The sequence below is a fragment of the Cebidichthys violaceus genome, unplaced genomic scaffold (genome assembly GCF_023349555.1).
Source record: "Cebidichthys violaceus isolate CVI_PGR_0920_01 unplaced genomic scaffold, fCebVio1.0.p SCAF_6, whole genome shotgun sequence".
NCBI classification, from domain to species: domain Eukaryota; kingdom Metazoa; phylum Chordata; class Actinopteri; order Perciformes; family Stichaeidae; genus Cebidichthys; species Cebidichthys violaceus.
In genome coordinates, this window is record NW_027176816.1 from 779243 (window position 1) to 800085 (window position 20843).

Here is a 20843-nt window from a genome sequence, read left to right on the forward strand (position 1 = left end):
AGAGCAACCAAGCTCAACCCTTCGCTTACCGTAATAACTGTTTATTTAAGAGCTCTTTGTCCAGAAATGGAAAGTGGCCGCTCAGCTTTCTCTTGTGCAGTTCTGGTTAGAGGCAATAATTACATCGGTTGTTTTTAACTCAGTATAAAAATGACTGGTCGTCTTCAAGTTCTACTCGCCAGTCGATGCCTCAACAGATACTTACAGAAACAGTTTGACATTTTGGGAAATAAGTTTACCGGTATTCACTTTCTCGCTGAGAGTTAGATGCCATTCATGCCTGTGCTGTAAATATTAAGCTACAGCCAAGAGACTGTTAACTTAATTTAGCATAAAGAAATAAACTGGGGGAAACAACAATCTCTGTGTGAAGGTAACAAAGTTGCTTATCGGCACATTTAAAGCTGGTTAATGAGCATACCGTGTTTAATCTGTTCAAAAACGGAACTGTAAAAAACACAAATTGTGGTTTTTTTCCCTGAAGTCATGCAAAGAAATAGTCATGAACCCCCGTCAAACCATAACTTGGTTGTTCTATGTTTTAAAGAGAGATTAAAAAATGTGCATTAACATGTTCATTAGTAAGTTTTAGAGGGTTTGTTACCTTTGTAAAGAGCTAGCTGTTTCGCCCTGTTTCCAGGCTTTATGCTAAGCTAAGCTAACTGGCTGCAGAATGTAGTTTCATATTTGATGTACAGATATAAGAATGGCGTCGATCTTCTCATCCTATTATTGACAAGAAAGCCAAAAGGGCGTATTTCACACCAATGTCGAATTATTCATGAAGAGACTGTAAATCGCACAAAGACCATAAAAACACCATGGTTGTTACAGTGTGTGAGATTGATTCTGAATGTCTTAATATGGACAGAGCTGTGCAAGTAAATCAGATTAAACTGTCGCATTTTGAGAATGTCCAAAGAAAACTCGCCTGTGAAATAAGCAGAAGGAGCTGGATGGCGCAAAACTTGCCTTTATGAAGTGAAACAGGTGTGAAATTTCCATTTTAGCTGGGAGACTGTGGAAATCACATTTTAAAATTAGATTTCAGTGGATGACTCACATCCACAGGTGACTCAGGCCCAATTAATACATCCAACAGCTCAGCGGTCAGTGAAATGTCCCCCTCAGTCAAAATAAAACCTGGTGACGTCACTCATCATACACAGTTTGTTCGCTGCCACCTTCAGTACATTCTCCACTCCTCTGTCTTTTATGTCTCTCCCCACCCTCCAGCTTTTCTTTTCTTTTCTTTTTTATAAACTCAGTTTCTTATTAAGCGCTCCCACTCACTCCGAATCTGAATAGAGAAATGTTTGGTGATGAGAAAGAGGGGAAAAGCACGTAATAACTTAATGTCTATTTGAGTTTCTATCATCATGTTGCCTTAGTTACAGCTGCTATATAGATTGGTGTCCATACGAGCCTAGTTACTGTTTAACCTCCCCACCCACATTTGCCCAGATTAGGAAAATCAATAAGATAACAGCGGCAACACCGGCCTTACCTTGCACCAACAACAGCCTTCTCACACTACAGCAACCTGCGCCAAACTTCCACATTTTACACCTTATGGAGAGGGAGGAAAAAGTGGATTTTAAACACACGTTTGAGAGGGAGCAGAGGACGAAATGGTCAATGTAAATACACAAGTCAGTTCAAGTATGGAACTTCCATTTGGTGAGTACACACTCCTTTTTGTTTTTGTCAACTCGGTGGTTTCATAGGGAAAAAAGGTTGAGCGTGGCAGCTGCTCGCTTTTTCTTTCTCTTTCGGTGATTCGAGGTTCCGGAGCGCTGCTGGATCGCAACAGATTCAGGGTGGAAATATCATCGCCATTTGTGTCTGCCTTTTTCACACGGCTGTAATTCAGGAGGTGTGTCAGAGACATGGAGGTTGTTAAAAAAAAAAAAAAGGCCAAGGGAGCTGGGCCTGATGGTGATGGTGGTACAGAGGTTTTTGAGATGTCAGAGCAGTTGGAGTGCATAGAGACTAAAGAAGGTTTACAGAAGGATTTGAGAGGATTTGAGCTTGATGTTGTTGGTGCAGTTGATCCAACAAGGAGTTTTGAGAAGCTGCGGTACTGGATGAAGTCTGACGTGTTTTTATTCTGGACCTGAGGTGCTGGAAACATTCTTTTTGTAACTGAGGAAAGCCTGAAAAATGAAACTTTGTTGAAGCTTACATTTATATGATGCTGTACAAACACAAACACAGAAATCATCAGTCACATCTCTCTCCACAGTCGAGCGACGGGCTATTGAACATACAGAGTGTTACCGCTGTGTTTTACTCCTGGGGTCATTCATTGAATGATTTCCATGTAACATTGCAGAGATGCAAATTTCCCAAAGCCCTTGCCAAATGAGAAAAAAAATTATAAAAATATTGATTAATGGCTGAAATGTTGGTTTTTCCCTGAACAGATGTTGCTGTATCCATGCTATTTCATTGAGCTAAATAGTTTTTTTTTTTACAAGCCCTGAGAGTAAAGTGTTTCTATTTGTGTTTAGGTTTATCAACCTAAAAGGTTTATCCCACACCTGCTTTCCCTGTTTCTGTGAACTCTGCACTGCATCAACCCATTTCTATCGCTTCTTTCTAAAGAGCTGGAAACAAACAGTGGCGAGGAACTTTTCTTTTTCCTTTAGCGCGTTTGTAACATTGTTTTCTTCTTTCATCCAAACGTCGCCATGTGATCATTCACAGTGATATGTGAGTTAAGAGCATAAATGACTGCTGTGCCAAATATTTTGATCTAGAAGCTTGGTGACATTGTGAGTACTCACAAGGCTAGTTGGTAATCTACTGTAGCGGGCGAGCTAACTGCTAACTGATCTGTAAGACAGTGTTCCTCCAACTTTGTCCAAAAAGTATTAAAAAACACATCCCACTGCACGCTGTTGCCCTGGGTGACATGTTCTTTCATCGTGATGAACTCGGCAGCAACCTCCGGCTCTGAAAAGTGAAGCCAGTGCAGAAGTGCCTTAAACTTGCATTCTTTCTAATAGCCAGCTCTTCTCTATTCAAAAAGAAGACTGATTGCATTGAAGTCTATGAGAAAATGACCCTACTTCTCACGTGATTTATTACCTCAGAAAACATTGTATACATGAGATTATGATCTCAATCACTAGTTTCAAGTCTTCTTCAATACAGCTTGATGTATATTTGGTAAATTATGGTCCCATTTAGAATAAAATAGACAATAAAGCAGAGTATGCTTTTAGTCTTACACCGTTAACCCTTTCACAGTGTGTTTACAGTTCATGAAAGTTAATTGTAATATTTTGGTTGCCTAAAAATGTCTTATTTAGCATTCGGTTGTACTTACAGTAGCTCCACCCTTTCGTTTCACTTCTGGTTGCAAAAAAAAAAGCAAGATGGTGGCGGCCAAATTGCAAAACTCGAGGCTTCAAAACTGTAGTCCACGAACCAACTGGTGACATCACGGTGTTTAGGTCCACCACTGACAGTATAGACAGTCTATGTGATGAACAAGGCCACTGTAGTTTAATTAAACTTACCATCCGGCTGCTGTAAAATTTCATTAAAGCACCAATTGTGTATCAATCTGCCACTGAAAAGAGCGCCACAGACTCTATTTACTCCTGTTTGTGTAATGTTTGCTAACAATTACAGTGCCCAGCTGTTTAAGGAAATAATGAGGCCTTTTTTCAAACAGGGAAAATATATATTCATGGCATGTTTTTAATTAGCGTTTTACTTCTTCAGCAGGAACAAATGTGCTTCAGACAGGGCAGGGAAGCCAAGAAACTATTGAGAGATGGACTAACAGCTTTTTCCTTCAAACTTCATGCTATAAGAGCTATAAAAAGAAGTGCCTAAGAACTCACTGTATTGTGTGTATGTATCTTAGTATGCCTCATTCACTGATCAGCTATTAAAGTAGTCTCATCTGATTTGCACTGTTTTTGAGTACACTGGCAGCATTTTCTTCCTGTGTATGCCTTATATATGTATGCTTAACAAATGTTCCAAAAGCGGGACATTCATGTTTAAAATGCATTCTTTGGCAGCTGCCTACACTAAGCCTCCTTTTGGCCTAGATCGGGTTATAACATGCCTCTGTGTCCAAACAAACTGCAAATCACTGTTCACCTTGCCTCCAACGTTAGCTGCTATCAGGACTCAAGCAAGTATCAAACTAGTTTAAATTGACACATTTGTACAAAATCTGAGCTGTGTCTGGTACAATCTACCAAAACAGCCTTTTTATTCCTTTAGTCTCAGCTACTGAGACAAGCTCACAAACCTTCCTCTTAGCAAAGCGGCATGCACAATATATCCTACAACACGTGCAACTTGTGTCAGACATGTGGGATTAATTGCCCAACGGTCACAACCTGGACAAACTCCCAAACTCTGCTGTTGGCAGAATTACTTGGTGAATGTAAACACGACAGCAGCCGCTCACCAGCTCCTCAGCTCCATCTGTTTGCCTACAAAGCTGAACGACGTGACAGAGGGGCACAAAGAGGTTTCCTAATGTACTTCATCTGAGCGACGAAGACGAAGTTAACGGCTCAAATGAAGGGAATTCACAAACACAACAACACATTGTCTACACAGGCACTTATTACAAATAGGGTTTGTGGCATATACTATCTTGCATGCTGCTATGTTGGTCGTAATGAAGATTCGTCATGAGAAAACCACTAGAAGTGGATGCATTGCAATGCATTTATTCATGGTTTGAATGGAAAAAGTTTGAATTGATTAAAATCAATTTGAACTAAAACAAAGTATTGACATCTCTTACTTCAGTAGACATAGAAAAAGTCTTTCATTATTTTGCTTAAGTAGCAGTACTAAAGTATTATGTATTAAGTAAGTATTCAATCTCACAACAAGATACATTAGTAGTTGTCCTGGAGCTTTCAATCCGATCACATGATCATCCTCATATAGATAGAGTTGCCCTGTTGTCATGTGATGAGATTTGTTGGTCAACTGCTGTTTCAAAGATTTCAAATCCATAATTAGAAAGGTCTACTGTTGGGTATTTCGGTCACTATTAACGCATCATATTTTAGATGTTGATTGCATCTATGGTGTGTAAAATATGAATCTGTAAAGTAACTGTTTAGTAAAATGTACAATATTGGAGTATGAGTACAATATAGCATAAAATGGAGGCACTCAACTTAAGTAATAGTACTTCAAAATTCGAATTAAGTACGGTAATTGAGTCCAACACTGGTTCAATGTTTGTCCTTTCATTGAAAGACCACCTGCAGACTGCTGTAAACACAACAAACCCTGTTTTTCAAAAAAATGTTTGAATGCCTTCGAGCTCTCTCAGCAGAGCTCAATGCAGTGAACGTTTTTATACACACACACACACACACACACACACACACACACACACACACACACTGAACTGCTGTCGTCTGGACATCAACATACAAGTCATTTTCTGACGTGATTTCAACAGTTTACATCTGCAGAGCTGCTACACTTTGAGGAAGCCCCCCCCCCCCCCCCCCCAGTGCACAGGATCAACATGTATTGAGCTGCAATAATTCTAGTGCTTTGACGCTTGACATTAACTTACTTCCATCTTTTCTTTTCAATGCTTTGACACTTAACATTAACTTCCATCTTTTCTTTTCAGTGCTTTGACACTTGACTTTTAGTGTTTTGACTCTTGACATTAACTTGCATCTCTAGCTTCTTTATAGTTATGTGACTCTTGACATTAACTTGCATCTCTAGCTTCTTTATAGTTATGTGACTCTTGACATTAACTTAACAGTAACTTTAGCGAGTCACCATATGATCAGATAGTCACAGCAGCAGTAATGTGTGACATGAACTTGATCTCTGAAGTCATTTACTATAAGATTCAAATTATATTCAAATTATAATTATAACGTAGCCTAGCTGTATAGAACGTATTATACTTGTTTTATAAAAGCAGCAGCGTCCTGGTGAATAAATCACTCAGCTAATGAAGTGAAATTGAATCTGTACTGTAATAAAAATATAGTCTAGATGTGCCTATCTGGTGTTAAAGAGAGGCAGAAAACCCAATAATCACCCTGTTTGGAGGGTACCTATTACACGCTGTTCACTTGACACTATTAATCCGAGTGTTCAAGTCTCCAATCAAATCTCATTGTGACAGGCATTAGGGGGATTATCCCTGGGTGCTGTGGGCCCTTACAGCCGGCCCGTTGGCCCCGGCAAACAGCACTATCCAGTAACAGCGGCCCTGCTTCTCCTCCCAGGCTGTCTCAGCCTGGCCGGGCCCGAGAGAGCCGCTGAGGCTCATGGGCCTTCACTCTGCTGTCAGGGCTCGGCCTTCAGAGGGATGTATGGCCAGAATGGGACGCTGCGCCTCACCGACCCAGGTAAACGTAACGGCGGCAGAGAGAGCTCTGAGAATCGGGCAGATTATTCCAGAATGGAGGGCGAACAACAAGCTGCTGTTTGTGCGTTAAAACCGTGGAGTTGTGGAAGTAAAGCTGCTGGAAGCTAACCGACTGAAAGCAGCGCTGATGTGAAAATTGATACTGTGGAACTGGGTGATTCTGGTTTACTGCTGCTTGAATCATTCAAAAGAAATGTGTTGTTTAAGGTGTTTTGAGAGAGGAAAGCTTTACGAGCTTTACAAGTTTACAAGAGCTGGTTCATTAAGGAAAATATGTCATGTATATTTGGTTACAATATCTTTAAAACCCCAATTATTGGATTCTATCTGATGAATATTTGGGATGCAGAATAATTCAGCGATTCATCTGTTTGTAAATGAAACTTTTAGCATGAGGCTAGTTAACTGAACAGGGAATTGAATGCAGACTTTGTGTGCTATGTGTCCACATGATGGCAGTAGTAAGTCGTGATTTCATGTTGCCTGACTGGCAGCGGTAGAAAGTAACTAGTACACTCAAGTACCACACTCAGGTATGATTTTAAGACACTTAACTCAGTGGTGAAAAGGAACAAAGTACATTAACTGATGTACTGAACTTATTTATAACTGAACTTGAGTTTTTAAATGGAATGCCTCTGGATACTTTTCAATTTCAGAGAAAAATCAACTGTTTATAATGTATTTTAAATTAACTCCACTTGAATCATCTACAACATTAAAATACAATGTATATATCTCATCTTCACATATATTTAACATTAAGTTAACATAGAAATACCATCAAACAGATTGTCATTTGTTTTGTGCATCATGAGTACTTTTACTTTAGATACTTCAAGGGAATTTTGTTAACAATGCTTGCGCTTTTCCTGAAGTGACCTTTTCAATGCATGCTGGATTTTTCCATGTAACGGAGTATTTTAATATTGCATATTGCTACTTTTACTTAAGTAAAGGCTCTGAATACACCACTACAGAGGTCTATATAGGAGTAATCCTTGTCTTCTTTTACTGTGGTGTTGTTCCACCGCTGTTGACTGGCCTGTGACGCTGAAATAAAAAAAAAACGACAGTGTGATCGGACCAGAGAGTTGGTTTGTTCAAACAGAACGTGACCAGAAGAGAGCAGCATGTGACCTCAGAGGGGAGAAAGACAGCAATAAATGAAGGAGGAAAAAGGAGCTGATGGAGTGTTGAAACTGTCCCCCCAAAATATAAGATGCAGTCAGCAGATGAATTATAATGTGTTTAAATTCTTGAATTAATTAAAATTACAAATATTTAGGAATGTCTTCAAACGTATTAATCAGTTTTCCTTTTGGATGAAGTCCTTTTTGATTTAGGCCTAGTGCGCTGACAGGATAAGGTTGAATCCCTAAATATTTAGTGCCTTGTTATTCAAGCGATGGAGGTTAAATGTCTATTGATTGGCTGCTGACTGAAGGACCTCATGGAGGATCAGAGAGATAAAAGTGCTCAGAGCAGAGCTGCTGACAGAGGTGATTGGGCCAGCAGTCAAAATGAATTCTCAGCAAAACAGAGTTAATGATTACAGAGCTTTATCACAAACTGTGATTGATTTACGTCTTGCATGGTTCTTCGTGTTTATTGATGCAATTGTTTACTTATTTAGTGGCACAGAGGCTACTAGAGTTTTTTCAGTCTGACTAGATGTGTAACAAGATGAAACCTGTTTTTGTAGATTCAAGATTTTATCTTGAGAATATTGTCTTCAGCTTTGAAACATTACAGACTTGATGTGTCGAAGGGTTATTTTGGCCTTAACAATAATAAATATGTGACGGGGAGATATATTTGTTTTTGCATGAGAACTAAAAAGTTATGCACTTTACAAAAGTTAGTTAACATAAAGAAATGCATTGTGAATTGTTGTTATGGACATTTTAGACACAAATACAGAGCACACTGTCAGAAATAGTATGAAAAGCAACATAACAAATCTTAGCGTTATATTATCCTTCTCCTACTGAATAATTCCCTCATGTATTTTGTCGCCCAATAATATTATGAGATACTGAGCAACTAAATAGGCACTAGCCGTCTATCTAAACCGTGAGACCAAAGAGTCATCGTGGGTGAGGACAATATGTCAACTCTTCTGTTCTTTCAAGAGAAAAGAGCTGATTTCAATGTCTTTCCATTTTCAATTTATTGAAATCATCTTTATAAAACATGGTTTAAACATCCCCTTAAAAAAGTCAGGTTATATCGCTGAAGAGGTACCAAAAACATTCAACAGTACATTTTCATCTTTTTAAATAACAAAGATCTGTTTGGTAACCTGATTACATACATAATTACATTTGCCGGTTTAACACACCGTACACCACTACAGAAGATGGTTTGTTGGCTTGTGAAGACATAACTGGAGGTATAAAAGGTTTTTATTTGACAAGAAAATGTTTAAATAAGCTATTAAGCAGTACTGTCCAAAAGTAGTTTCCACTATAAAAGCAGGAGAAAGGTCTGACACAATTTGTCGGATTAAACACACTAACATAACACTAGGATTTAAAAAAAAGAAAAAAAGAAATTGGATCTTGACAAAAATGAATCAATCAGTGTCACTGGAAGCAACGAAAGTAATGGCAAAGAAAATATGATATTCCTGCGGTCAGCCACAGGGGCTTGCATAAGCTGTGTTATTTGCAGATAGTTATCTGTTGACAAGGTCTTTGCCATGACACTCTACTCACCTATCTCCTCCATCTACTGCAGGAGAGCAGAGCAGCAGCCTCAAATATGCTGCAGCCAGCACATTGTCTCCTTCTGTTTTACTCTTATCAACATCATCGCGCTCCTGGATGGTGCTTTACAAACACTCACATTTCCCCTGTGGTGCAGCTCTCCTAGAAAGAAACAAAATAAGTCCCCAGACAGTGTATATTCCACATCTTATTAACTCTTCCAGGCCACCATGATTAGTCTGTTCCTCCCAGCTGCTGGTTTGTGTCATTTTGATTTTTACTATGTTGCTTCCCTGCCGCCTGCCTTTGAGATCGGACTTGGGAAAATGAAATGTAGTCATTGAGGAGAAGGTACAAATAGGCTGTGGTTGCAAATGGAGTTTGGTCAGTGGTCGGAGATTCCTATTCAGAAGATAGACAGGACTTTGTTCACAAACTGGAGTTTCAAAGGGGAGAATCACAAGTGTTACATCAGGTCTCAGCGATCCTTTGACTTTTAGCCCCGGGGCAGGAGTTTGGGTGACTGATTATAAGACAGCACTGTGATCGGCCAGTATTTAGCAGGTATCTAACAGCTAAACGTCAGACAATTGTTGTCAACTGCAGCCATTTACAAAATGTTGTGAAAATGTGCTTCAGCATGAATAGCAGCTTTTCACCTATTTATTTTGTGCTCACAAACGTCACAATAAGAAAAATTTGATTTTATTCTGCCATAAACAACACATAACACACTAATCAAAAATATTCACCACACACTCACACAAGAAGAAAAACTAAATAAAATATATTGAAAAAAACACATTGGAAAATAGATTAAAATAAAATAAATAAATTGCAAAATCTGTTTTTGCAGAAAGTTCATATGCTTAACAAGTCTATGTATAGCAGGCTATACTTAGACTGAGTGGCGCTTTGAGATAAAAGCTGACGTCAGCATGTTAACATGCTCACAATGGCAATGCTAACATGCTAACTGATAATATTTTACTATGTTTACCATAGTTAGCTTAACGAGTTAGCATGCTAAGATTTGCTAATTAGTTCCTGTTGTCAGAAATCAAAGATTTAAAAATATAAAAAAACGTTAAAAAAAATGGACCTGATGATGCCGCTAGATTAAAAGCTGGTAGCCTACATTTCATCCTGATTGGAACATGCATGTCTGTACAAAATAACATGGTAATCCATCCAATAGATGCCTTACACTCAAAACCGAGAGTTAGATGACAAGATTGACACCACTACCATGCCTGCCTAACCAGCAGCCGGTTAGCTTAGCTTAGCTTAGCACAAAGACAGAAAACAGGCAGAACCAGCTAGCTGCAGTAAAACCACACCACAATGTCTTTCACTTCGGTTTTTGTTTGGATTAAACAAACACGATTAATGAGCTTTAGAGGTGCTGGTGGGGGGATTTTTATTGTGTTACCTGTAGGACCAGGCTAGCTGTTTCCCCTTGTTTTGACTGTCAATCTCACAGTGGCGCCCAAAGTCACCAGGATTCATCGTGTGGGAACCACAAATGTCCAAACGTTCATGACACTCCATCCAATATTTGTTGAGATATGTTAACCTGAAAGGACTGCTCATCTAACTCCGCAGGAAAAGGGAGTAAAAGGCAACTTATTCCTCCAAATCAAAAAGCTTTTACTTTTAGAATATTAGATATTAAGACAGGCTATAGATTTCTGAACACATTTTATTTCCAGATAACAGCAGAAGCTGAAAGTTTTGTCTTCAGCAGAACTTCACACTTTGTGGTTTTGTATCATAACTATGGTGACATTAGCATTTGTCCCGAGAATGAACAGCATCTATAACTTTATTCTGTTCAGATCTTTGTATTTTATAGCCTCTTGCATGTGTCAATCCAGCCGGTGATGTAGATACAGTATGAAGATAACCCCCCCACCACCCCCGCCTCAAAATGCAGATAAACTATGGGAGAATCTCGAGCTAACCTGCCCTCTACCCAACACATCAGAACAGTTTGTCAGTTTGTGATTAAGAAAGCTATAACCACAGATTATACTTTATAGTCCTGTATATACGACTGTTCCTTGAGGAGTTCACAGAAATTTAAGATGGGAGCAGCGATAAAAGCGCTTTAATGACGGGGAAGATAAGATTTTACTCTGAGTGACTCATTCATAGTCCCCCCCCCCCCCCTCCCTCCTCTGCTTACTGCTTTGAAATAATTGAGCAAATATGGGCATTGCAGATGAGCAGTACGGATCGAACATGAAGAAATGTTGTAATGCACGACCTCTGTACACACAGGTGAAACAACATGGTCTGACTAAGCTGCGGAGTTTGATGCAGAATAATCATCTGTGTAAAGAAGATGCTAATCATTTTCTGATCGTGACTCTTTGAGCCTGATTGAGTTAATCAGGTTGTTAAAGATTCCAAAGAACAATTAATCTAATTCTATGACAGAGTGAAATCAATAGTTTCTGTATGTTTAATCACAGGTTGATCACTTCTATTTTCATTTCTGATGGGATTATGAGGGGTTTTTGATCAAGCAGGAGCCCCCGGGAATGTTGTGGAGTTTGCCTGCTGGAAGAAAAATAATTTTACTATCCCCCAGTATAATATGAGTGGTTAACAGGTTCACCTGCGTGGGGTTTACTGCTTCTGATGTCCGGCTTGAACTCAGGATCGTTGACCTACTGCTATGTACTGGCACTTTCTCTTCAAATACAAGACTACTGTTTGCTGTGTGACATGTGGAGTTGAACACTTTGCGCAAGCAGATCATTTATTTTTTTAAAACAATTGAATTCAGGATTGTGTTAAAAAAAAGTCACATGTGTGAGAAAACCACCCAAAAAACTGTTAATAGATGATGGAAAAAGTAACACGTCGCTTTAGCATTATAAGCATTTGTAAACAGTTAATAAATAGTTAATAACGCATTATAATGTGTAATGTATTTGTCAAAAGTTATAATGTAAACTGGCACATTAACTGTTAGTGAATGATTAATATATGACATGTAATGATCTATGATTATATACATTCACAGATGGCTTTATATATGTTTATATATATATATATGTTTATATATATATATATGTTTATATGTATATATATGTGCTCAGGTTCAGTAGTTTGATGAAAGAAATTCTAACTTACGGTGCACTTAATGGATTTTGTCCAGAAATTTCTTCCACCTCTGTTGCATTTACAAGCAGATGGAGTTTTTAATCAATATTCAAAGGATTTAGGCCCAAAAGAATCTATGAATTAATTGAATATATTTTGACCATTGTGTGTGTGTGTGTGTGTGTGTGTGTGTGTGTGTGTGTGTGTGTGTGTGTATGTGTGTGTTGTATTAACCAACGCTGGTCTCTAGTATGCTCAAACACCTGTAAATAGTAAGAACTTGACTCGATTAGCAATATTTAATCATAATTAAATTATTTAAATCTTTTTTATAACACATTAAAATGTAGTTGCAAAACATCTTTAGTTGTTATCAATGTATTAAATACTTCATAGAACGTACTCATGTAAAATATTATTACAAATAATTATCAAAGCATTTAAAAAATTGAAAACACGGCACCAAACATTCCGATTTTCTAAATAAATTACATCAATAAGTGCATGGATAATTACATATTTTCTTATAACCTTCTATTCAGTGAAATGTTCCTTTAAACTAGTTTTATAATGTAATCACGCGTCATGTTCCAAAAGTTGATACTAAACATTTTCACATTAGCCATAATGATCCCTGAATTGTCAATGTTTAGGCTCTTCATGTTTTTTTAAGCAGGTCAAATTTGCATCTGTATCTATTTAACTGTTACATTTAGTTATAAATTCTAAATGAATTATTTTCTACGTGCTCCGCAGTCTGCCTGTCATATCCTATAGTTTGTTAGTTATTGTGACAATAGATATACTAAAGATCAGCCTCACCAATTTGTGACCCTATTTGTGGTTATTTTTCTCCTAAACAAACACATTTACTTATATAGACTGTATATATTACCATTATCATTTCTATTTTTCTGAGCTACTGAGATACTCCTGGTTGGGAATCACTGTAATACATCATTTTGGTTTTGATTGAGTTTTAAGTGATTGATTTACAGTCGAAGACCTTCTAAACATGTTTATGATGAAGAACTACAGAAAATAACTTTAATAATAAATCAGGTTTCATTCCTACTGATGAATATACTGTATATATATATTTATTTTTTCAAAAATAAACCTTAAAAATGCAGCTGCCTTCCCAACAACAAGAGTTGAGCTTTTGGGTCAGCCCTTTTCACAAACAATGAAGTCTTTTACATAAAGGCATCGCTTTGAGTTATTTCCTCTGTTAATTATGCTGGAATTAAGTCAGATTTACCAGCGTCGTATTAAACATGGAAGTGGGTCTGAATGTGACGGACTGATATGATCTGACTAGTGGGTTTCCTGAAGTGGAAGATGTTTAACATCATAGCAATAACACTGAAAAACTATTTTGTTGCAAGAAAAAAAAACCTGCATTCAAATTGAACTGAAGTCAGGCATTTACGTATAAGAAGCATTCTAATGTGACAAACTACGTTATATGTTGTTGGGTCCTTTCCTCTATCATGTGTCACAGGTTGTAAATTGATCATATGTGTTGTAAGTAAAATCTTTACTTCGCTGTCAGCACTAATGAATCGTGTTTTTTTTTAAGTGAATGTTAGTCACAGTGTTAAACTTAAATCAGAAAATATAACCTGTACCTATTGATGGGTTCCTGTTATATTTTGTAAAATGTTTTGTATAATATCTGTGCAGAGGAACGTAAGTCTGGATTTGCTGTGACATGAAGCTTTTTGACATACTTTCAGATTTTAAACTTTTTAACCATTTTTTAACACCTGATAGTTCTGCTTTACCTGCACAATGTCCAGACTCTTATGTAGGAGAAGTTGTCTTGTAACCCACCCATGGCTCTCAGATAAATGTAGTGAACTCTCCCTCTGAAATGTAGTGCAAGTATAAAATAGCATAAAGTGGAAATACTCTAGTAAAACCACCTTGAAAGTTGCACAGTAAAGTACTTCAGTAAAACCACTTATCACTTTGGGTCTCCCTGCAGACACTCAAAGCTAAGCTGCACCTTCATTTGGTCTCGGTTGCTTTATAACTTAATGTGGACGCTGTAAATTTGTGTGCATGTGATAACAGCATGCTACAGAAAGTGCTGGCTGTAAAAAGCTGGTTTTGAAGTGACGGAGGAGTGATTTGGCAAAGGATTGACCTGATTTAGCTCACGTGGAGGAATTGTTTAACTATTAATGACAAGGGAACCAAGAAGAGATGTCAGATATCAAAGTTGTGCTATCTCTTCCAAAAAGAAAAAAAACAACTCCAAAAAAACAACCCTGTGATTCAACATTGAAGGGGCTAGTTAACCATCAACCAGAAAGGGTTACTCCACCTCTCTCTGGTTAGCGGCACGAGGGAAGGAGGAGAAGGAGGCGAGCTCTGCTGTCAGTCACTGGTCTCCTCTGTGACACCAGTAGGTCCCCATCACACTCAACTGGGCCAGGGAGCTACCTTGTCACTGGGCGGAGCTAGGGAAAGGGGGGGGTTAGTGGAGGTGTGTGGGGGTGTGAGAAGGGAAGGAGGGGTGGAGGGGGGGGGAGGGGGTTGGTGGAGGGGGGGGGGGGAGGGGAGGGGGGGGGGGCACGTTAGCTTCTTGGACAAGTCTTTCTGCACCACTGTCAGGTAGTTGAGAATTTGTTTGTCCAAAGCACTGGCAGACATGGACATGGCAGACTACAGCGAGGCTCTGGACCCAGCGTATACAACACTGGAGTTCGAAAACATGCAAATGCTCCCCTTGGGCACAGGTGAGTCACATTATATGCAGCTCTGGCGTTGCACTTTGAAACTTTTACTGATTTAAAACTTTGGTCGGGAGAGGAAAGTGGGAGTTCTTGTGTGAAGTGATAAAAAGGGGTCATTTGTCCATCTACATGCAAAGGGGGATGATCCTGTGCAGTGGTCTTCTTTTATCACCTCTGGGCACAACAATAAAACATTGAGAGACTTTGATTTACGAGAGTTCGCTCTATTCTCAATAGTTCAGGTCATTTGGTCGAGGTAACTTGTTTCAGCTCGGGGAGCGGGGGGGGTGTCCGATTGATTACACCGGATTGATATTCATCCTCTGATGAAGCAGTAGTTTGAGTATCATGATCACGCATCTCCTGTTACAAACGGTCTGTTCCCACAGAGTCTAAAGTGAAGAGAACGGGATCACAATGACACCAACTTATTTATATATGCAGTCTCCCATGACGTCTGGCTGTGATCCTGTGATTCTAAAATTCCCAACGAGACTCAAAAATGGAAGTTTCACAGGGACCATTACTTACAACTTAACTTCTTCACCACTGACGTGTTTCTACTCTATTATACAGACGTATAACAATGTGTCATGAGTCAGCCTGACATCCATAGCATGACATGCTCTATGATTGATTGACCAAGTCTGATAACTGTGAGACTGTGACTAAAAACTGTCTCCAGTGATTGCCTTTTTCAGAGGCAATCAAGCCGACATCAATTATGCTCTGTTGACTCTGTCTGAGCTGCTCAGGCAGGTAACAGATCCTTGCAGGTTCACGAACCTGAAGGCTGGATTTGATCAGCCGTCAATGGAGCTGATCACTGTGTTCGCTCTGAGCCGTTCACACCTTCTTAAATCAAACTGTCAAGCAGAAAGAGAGTAGTGTGCTCAAACATATTTCTTGATGTCGCTTTTATAAACAACAGTCATGTCTAAAAACTGATGATTTATTCTCTCGCTCTCGCCGTGTGCGTCAGACTCCTCACCGACTGAGAGCGCCAACATGAATGCTCCCGGCCACCTCGGGGCTGGCAGCCTGTGTGCCATATGTGGAGACAGAGCCACTGGCAAACACTACGGGGCCTCCAGCTGTGACGGCTGCAAGGGCTTCTTCAGACGCAGCGTCCGCAAAAACCACATGTACTCGTGCAGGTGAGGAAAGACAAAACCCAAAGATATTCCGTTTACAATGAAGAAACTGGCTGGAAACAGCAATTTTTTTTTGGGGGGGGGGGGGGGGGGGGGGCAATCAATCGACCAATCATTGCAGCTCTAATTGCTTCACTCATTCACGTTTCTTTTTGGTTCTATGACTTACTTAATCCACTCATTTTCCAGGTTCAACAGACAATGCATTGTGGACAAAGACAAGCGAAATCAATGCAGATACTGCAGACTGAAGAAATGCTTCAGAGCCGGCATGAAGAAAGAAGGTGGGAGAATTTTCAAAGCACACTGACTGACTCCATAAACTCTCTCTATATATATATATATATATATATATATATATATATATGCGTTTGTAAAAACAAGAAAGAGAATTTCTCTTTTAATCAGCAAGGCCCTGACAGAGCGTGAGCCGCCTCCACTGAATTGACGTGTTGCAATACACCCACGAGAGTACTTTGTTAATGTTCACTCGGTGCAGCGGTGAAGTCTCTAACCAGCTTATGCTGAGCAAACATTTCCGGGCAATAATGGCCATATACTGATAAACATGACAGCCTTGGAAGACTTATTTTTCTTTTAAATGACTCTGCATTCTTTGTGCAACAAAGAAAGAAATGGAGGAAATGAAATACGTGTCATTGTTTCCCTGACGTGTTTGCAAGAAAATGGCACATTTTTTCTTTGAATATTTCTGCAGCGGTGATGACACTATAAATCTCTGTGTGTGTTTTTAGCTGTGCAGAATGAAAGAGACAGAATCAGCACCAGGAGATCCAGCTATGAAGACAGCAGTTTACCATCCATCAATGCGCTCATCCAGGCAGACGTGCTGTCAAGACAGGTAAGACATGCTATATCATGTTTGGGAATCACATCTCACTGTGATTAATCACTCGTAACAAGGCATCAAATGATTCCACATCCGCATCGCCTTATCCAGATCACCTCCCCTGCTCCTATACTGAACGGCGACATAAGGACTAAAAAGATCGCCGCCATCACAGATGTGTGTGAGTCCATGAAACAGCAGCTGCTGGTCTTGGTGGAGTGGGCCAAGTACATCCCAGCCTTCTGTGACCTGCCCCTGGATGACCAGGTAAGACTTATGCACAGACACAGTGCACATAGTTGTATAGACACTCTGGTCACTCATCTACCAGTCTGCTCAAGACCATAGTGTGGGGCTGCAGGAGAACAGGGGTACTCTGAGGATATATTCCTCCTAAATAAATAAAAATGGAGTACAAAAAAAAAAGGAGATATGTTAAAAATCTTCTTTTTTTTTTACTTTAAACCTCAAACTCTTCAACCAGAGTGGTTAATGTATTTTAATTTTGAGTTAACATATGATGAGCTGTTTTTAAAAGTTATATCCCGCCTTTAAAAAAGTGCTGAATCATTAACAATGTGATCGCCAGGCCTTGGTAACTGATTTGCTAATGTTATATCAGTGAGGGAGTCGGTGTCTTCCTCCAGGGTTTATCACTCTTCACTTTACACAGAAAGCTTCAAAAAGGGACTTCTTCTTTGAAAGGGATAGAACTGTACAACACCAAAACATTCAAATTGAATGCAGAGTTATTATCACACAGCTAATAAGTCAATGAATTCACTGTATTTCAGGTGGCGTTGCTGCGAGCTCACGCTGGAGAGCACCTCTTGCTTGGTGTTGCAAAAAGATCGATGCTTTACAAAGACATCCTCTTATTAGGTAAAATTGACATGTGAAGTCGTGTTTTTACCACACTCGCCCAATCCGGTCACAAAAAGCATTGTCGCATCCCGCACTAAACCTGAAACGTGACGCTCTTGCAGGAAATGACTACATCATTCCAAGAAACTGCCCGGAGTTGGAGGTTGGCAGGGTGGCGGTGAGAATCCTGGATGAACTGGTGCTTCCCTTCCAGGAGCTTCAGATAGACGACAATGAATATGCCTGCTTGAAAGCCATAGTTTTCTTTGACCCAGGTACTGAACAATCTTTTGGATTGTGTTAGCCACTTTTGAAAAGACAAAAATATCACTCAGAAGTATCCTAGACACTGTGTATATAGATACAAAGTGTTGACTTATTAAAACACTTCTCTTTGTAAACAACACCTGTTCTTATTTGCTCCTAGATGCTAAAGGTCTGAGTGACCCTGGAAAAATCAAGCGGATGCGATACCAGGTCCAGGTCAGCCTGGAAGACTACATCAACGATAGGCAGTACGACTCCCGGGGCCGCTTCGGGGAGCTGCTCCTGCTGCTGCCGACGCTACAGAGCATCACCTGGCAAATGATCGAACAGATCCAGTTTGTCAAACTCTTTGGAATGGCCAAGATCGACAACCTGCTACAGGAAATGCTTCTCGGAGGTGAGCTCGCTCAGATCTTTTGATAGTAACCATGACTTTCTGATCTTAAAAGCTGTGGGTCAATATACAGAATCCATGTGTGTTTTAAGAATATAGACAGTAGAGAGGACTGTGGCATTCTTGGGGAGTCAGATATGCAGTATCTGTATATATTTTGTGTCTTTTTGTCTCTCAGGTTCTGCCAATGAGGCCCCACACGCACCTCACTCTCTGCACCCTCACCTGGTTCAAGAGCACCTCAGCAGCAATGTTATAGTGACCAGCAACATCCCAACGCCGATCCATAACGGTCAAATCTGTAAGTGCAAAAGACAAATGTGGAGAACAACTGTTGTGGCATCAAGATCGGATTCTCTGTATTTAGCTTAAATGTTGAGATTCATTCATTGCCACATGCAGTAGGAGAACTGGGACGTTGTTGTCCATCCATGTTTGATCAGAAGAATGAATCTAAGTGAACTGAAATCAATCATACTTTAATTAACAGTGATGGTCAAATCTCCCTCACCCAGCTCCATGTGCAGCCTAGTCAGGTAGCTGGAAGGACAAACAGGCTTGGCAGAATAATCCTCTAAATTCTTTATGGAAACTAATCTGGCTTATTTTGTCAAAGGGAACTTCTGTTATTCTTTCTTAACATGTTTAATGCTCTGAGAAATTTCACAAAAGTGCTTATTCCTCATCTGAAAATTGTTTTGCCCCAAGACATGTTATATTGGTAAATATACACATACTTATGCTGCAGTTTCCCCCTCTAACTCGCTCCCGTTCCTTTGTGTTCTACTTTTCAGCCACTCCTGAAACCCCAATCCCATCTCCGCCTACGGCCTCCAGCTCAGAACATTATAAACTGGCTCAGGGGGTCATAGCCACCGTGCCCAAGCAGTCAACCTCCACCCCTCAGCCTACTATTACAAAGCAAGAGGCCATCTAACAATCCTCTGAACCCTTATTCCTTCAGTTTTTTTTTTTTTTTTATTGTGTTAAACCAGGGTGTGTATGTTCATACATAATCGGCATTGAAGCTGTTATCTTGACTGAAACAATAAAGTTGCTAAATATAAAGAATATTATTGCAATTAGTCCCTTGCAGATTGCTGTTTTTCTTCAGGGATATATTTTTTCAGACATGCAGCAGCAGTTGAACTCTCCACAGCTCAGCAAAAGCCAGACAGAACTATTAGCATCCAAACTATCCATTCATACTGTTGTTCTTTAAAGTCGAGGCGTAGAAAGACGTAAATTGTTGTATATATGTAGTTTTTTATTGGGTAACATCACTACTTTTCACATGTCCTCAGTGTGTGCAGTAAGGCTCATGTTAGACATGGTGGTGGGGTCATGTCAGTATTTTATGAATGTTACAACAGGCCTTACATTGTCATGTATTTAGTGTTGCACAGTATTTTATTTTATGTTTATTAGTGATAAAATTGTGTCAATTTTCAGTCAGGAAGTCTTTATCAAAGCTAACAGAAATCACTTCAGAGTTCAACTTTTAAACATTCTGTGAAAAGACTCAAATATATGCTCTCGTATGTATTGGAAAAATACATATTACAAAAGTGAAATTGAACATGTTCAAATTTGCACCAAGGAATCTTGGAATAAATAATGAACTCTGTAGTGCCACTTTATAAAAGTCACAAGCAGACACACTGAGGAAGTTTCCCAATAATATGTTGTATTTCTTTTTTTAATATATATATTATATTTTTTGTTTAGTACTTTGTCACGGTTTAACTGATGGAATAAATTGTGCCTTGTAACCTGTACTGCCTTACAAAAAAAAGGCAATATTTTGCCTTACAATGTGAAGATGAATTAATAAATCTCAAGATCTATTTTTACATTGCATTTTCTGCAGACCATGTTTTAAATTATCTATGACGTTATGAGGAATGAAGGGGTTTGCACATTCTCTGACTACTTTATAAAGAAATCCCACATGTTGGAGTCTGGAGGGGAAAAAAAAGGGTCCAACGTGGCAGTGCTGCTTGTTCACTGATAGCATAATGCAACATGTTGCTTCAGACTGATAAAGTGCCATAAAATCATTATAGATAGCACTGATTCAAGAGGGGGAGAGGGAGAGAGAGGTTTGACACTTTACGGATTTATTTCTACATTCTAGTTGAATAAGTCTATAGATAATAATAATGAGCTCCATTTAGACTAAATCGATTGTCATGATGAAGTCATCCTCTAAGATATCCAAGTAAAGTACTTTTTTTTCTTACCAAAACACCCTTAATAGTGTACATATATATGAATCCATTAGTTAGTACCGTTTTAAGAATTAATTTTGAATTTTAAAATAGAAAACATACCTGACAGATATTACG

The 20843-nt window shown here is 39.2% G+C and overlaps 1 protein-coding gene across 2 annotated transcripts; it reads left to right on the forward strand.

Annotated features, from left to right (window-relative positions):
* Positions 1-1518: 1518 nt before the first annotated feature.
* hnf4a (hepatocyte nuclear factor 4, alpha) lies at positions 1519-20348 on the forward strand. Of its 2 annotated transcripts, none has more exons than XM_068732811.1 (10): positions 1519-1680; positions 15949-16123; positions 16310-16404; positions 16876-16982; positions 17082-17237; positions 17765-17852; positions 17957-18109; positions 18262-18498; positions 18674-18796; positions 19290-20348. In XM_068732811.1, exons 1-10 carry the CDS (start codon positions 1632-1634, stop codon positions 19430-19432), a joined length of 1326 nt encoding a protein of 441 aa, XP_068588912.1. In that variant the 5' UTR covers positions 1519-1631; the 3' UTR covers positions 19433-20348. The 2 variants fall into 2 exon arrangements, with proteins under 2 accessions (XP_068588912.1, XP_068588911.1); XM_068732810.1 differs by lacking the exon at positions 1519-1680 and adding an exon at positions 14803-14969.
* Positions 20349-20843: the final 495 nt, after the last annotated feature.